The 1,500-nt window shown below is 39.7% G+C and overlaps 1 protein-coding gene across 1 annotated transcript; it reads right to left on the bottom strand.

Annotated features, from left to right (window-relative positions):
* Positions 1 to 765: 765 nt before the first annotated feature.
* LOC116531562 (prefoldin subunit 4) lies at positions 766 to 1,298 on the bottom strand. Its single transcript, XM_032250416.1, has one exon. The coding sequence runs from the start codon at positions 1,270 to 1,272 to the stop codon at positions 868 to 870; it is 405 nt and encodes a 134-aa protein (XP_032106307.1). The 5' UTR covers positions 1,273 to 1,298; the 3' UTR covers positions 766 to 867.
* Positions 1,299 to 1,500: the final 202 nt, after the last annotated feature.

Here is a 1,500-nt window from a genome sequence, read left to right as displayed (position 1 = left end):
TAATTTATGTTTCAGAAATAAGACTCTTCTATGCAGAGAAGAGATTCTAAGGGGTAAAAGTAAAAGAAGCAAGACCAGGAGCAGGGCATGATGGCGTACCTATAATCTCAGCACTTTGAGAGGCTGAGGCCGAAGGATCACTTGAGCCCTCGAGTTTCAGACCAGCCTGGGCCACATAGCAAGAACCCATCTCTAAAAAATAAATAAATAGCAAGACCAGTTAGGAGAACTTTGTAGTCATCTAGGCAAGAGGTGATGGTGGCCAGAACTAGCGTTGTAGCAGAGGGTGGGAAATGGTCAGATTCAGGATGTGTTTTGGAGGAATAACCTGTAAGACATGCTGATGGATTAAATGTATGTGTCATAGGGAAGAAGGCAATCAAAGGTAACTTCTTTTTTTTTTTTTTTTTTTTTTTTTTTGAGACGGAGTTTCGCTCTTGTTACCCAGGCTGGAGTGCAATGGCGCGATCTCGGCTCACCGCAACCTCTGCCTCCTGGGTTCAGGCAATTCTCCTGCCTCAGCCTCCTGAGTAGCTGGGATTACAGGCACACGCCACCATGCCCAGCTAATGTTTTGTAGTTTTTTTTTTTTTTTTTTTTTTTTGTTTTTGCTTAACTGATTTTAATAACATGACATAAAGCCCCTAGACTTGATATAATCGTTATGCAAAATACATAGGTGAATACTGTCTTCTTTTAAAAATATAAAATAAATAAGCAAGACGTGAAAATAGGCAAGTTTCCATTAAATAAATGAAAATTTAAAAAAAAGAAAGTTTTGCTTTCCATGTCATTTGAAGAAGGGAAATTATCATTTTAAACAATATTCAAGTTTATTAAACAAATAAAAAAAGTATTATAAAATGTTTAACTTTCATCAGCTTCAAGGTTTATGTTGCTCCCAAATTTTGCATACAACTGAACTTTCAAATCTGCTAACACCCGCTGAATTGATTCCACTCTGGATTCTAAGGCGTCAATTTCTTCTTGCAAATTTTTCTTTGCTTCTTCTAACATTTCTTGTGTTTCTTCTTGAGAATGGCTAATGAAAACATCACCAATTTGATAAGGTATCATTAAGCAGTCATCATCTGCAAGCATGATGTCATCACAAGCATCCTCTAGGTTTTGGAGTTGTTTCTTTTTTACTTCTATTTCTTCCTTCAGCTCTGTGATTCTACTTGTATTCCGTGCAAATTTGTTTATCTTTTGTTGATCTTCGAAAGTAACATTGACATCTTCTGCAGCCGCCTTCTTCATGGTGGCCGCCATCTTGGGACTGCTGTTTTGTAGTTTTAGTAGAGACGGGGTTTCACCATGTTGACCAGGATGGTCTCGATCTCTTGACCTCGTGATCCACCCGCCTCGGCTTCCCAAAGTGCTGGGATTACAGGCTTGAGCCACCGCGCCCGGCTTTTTTTTTCTTTTTTTGAGACGGAGTTTCACTCATGTTACCCAGGCTGGAGTGCAATGGCGCGATCTCGGCTCACCGCAACCTCC

Source organism: Sapajus apella, unplaced genomic scaffold (assembly GCF_009761245.1).
Source record: "Sapajus apella isolate SASKATOON/1434 unplaced genomic scaffold, GSC_monkey_1.0 scaffold71, whole genome shotgun sequence".
NCBI lineage: Eukaryota > Metazoa > Chordata > Mammalia > Primates > Cebidae > Sapajus > Sapajus apella.
The sequence above is the reverse complement of the archived record's forward strand: the minus strand, read 5'-3'. Positions and strand labels throughout refer to the sequence as shown.

Excerpts from the sequence above, each read along its gene's own strand:
- LOC116531562 (XM_032250416.1), bottom strand. The coding sequence starts at position 1,272 with ATGGCGGCCACCATGAAGAAGGCGGCTGCAGAAGATGTCAATGTTACT.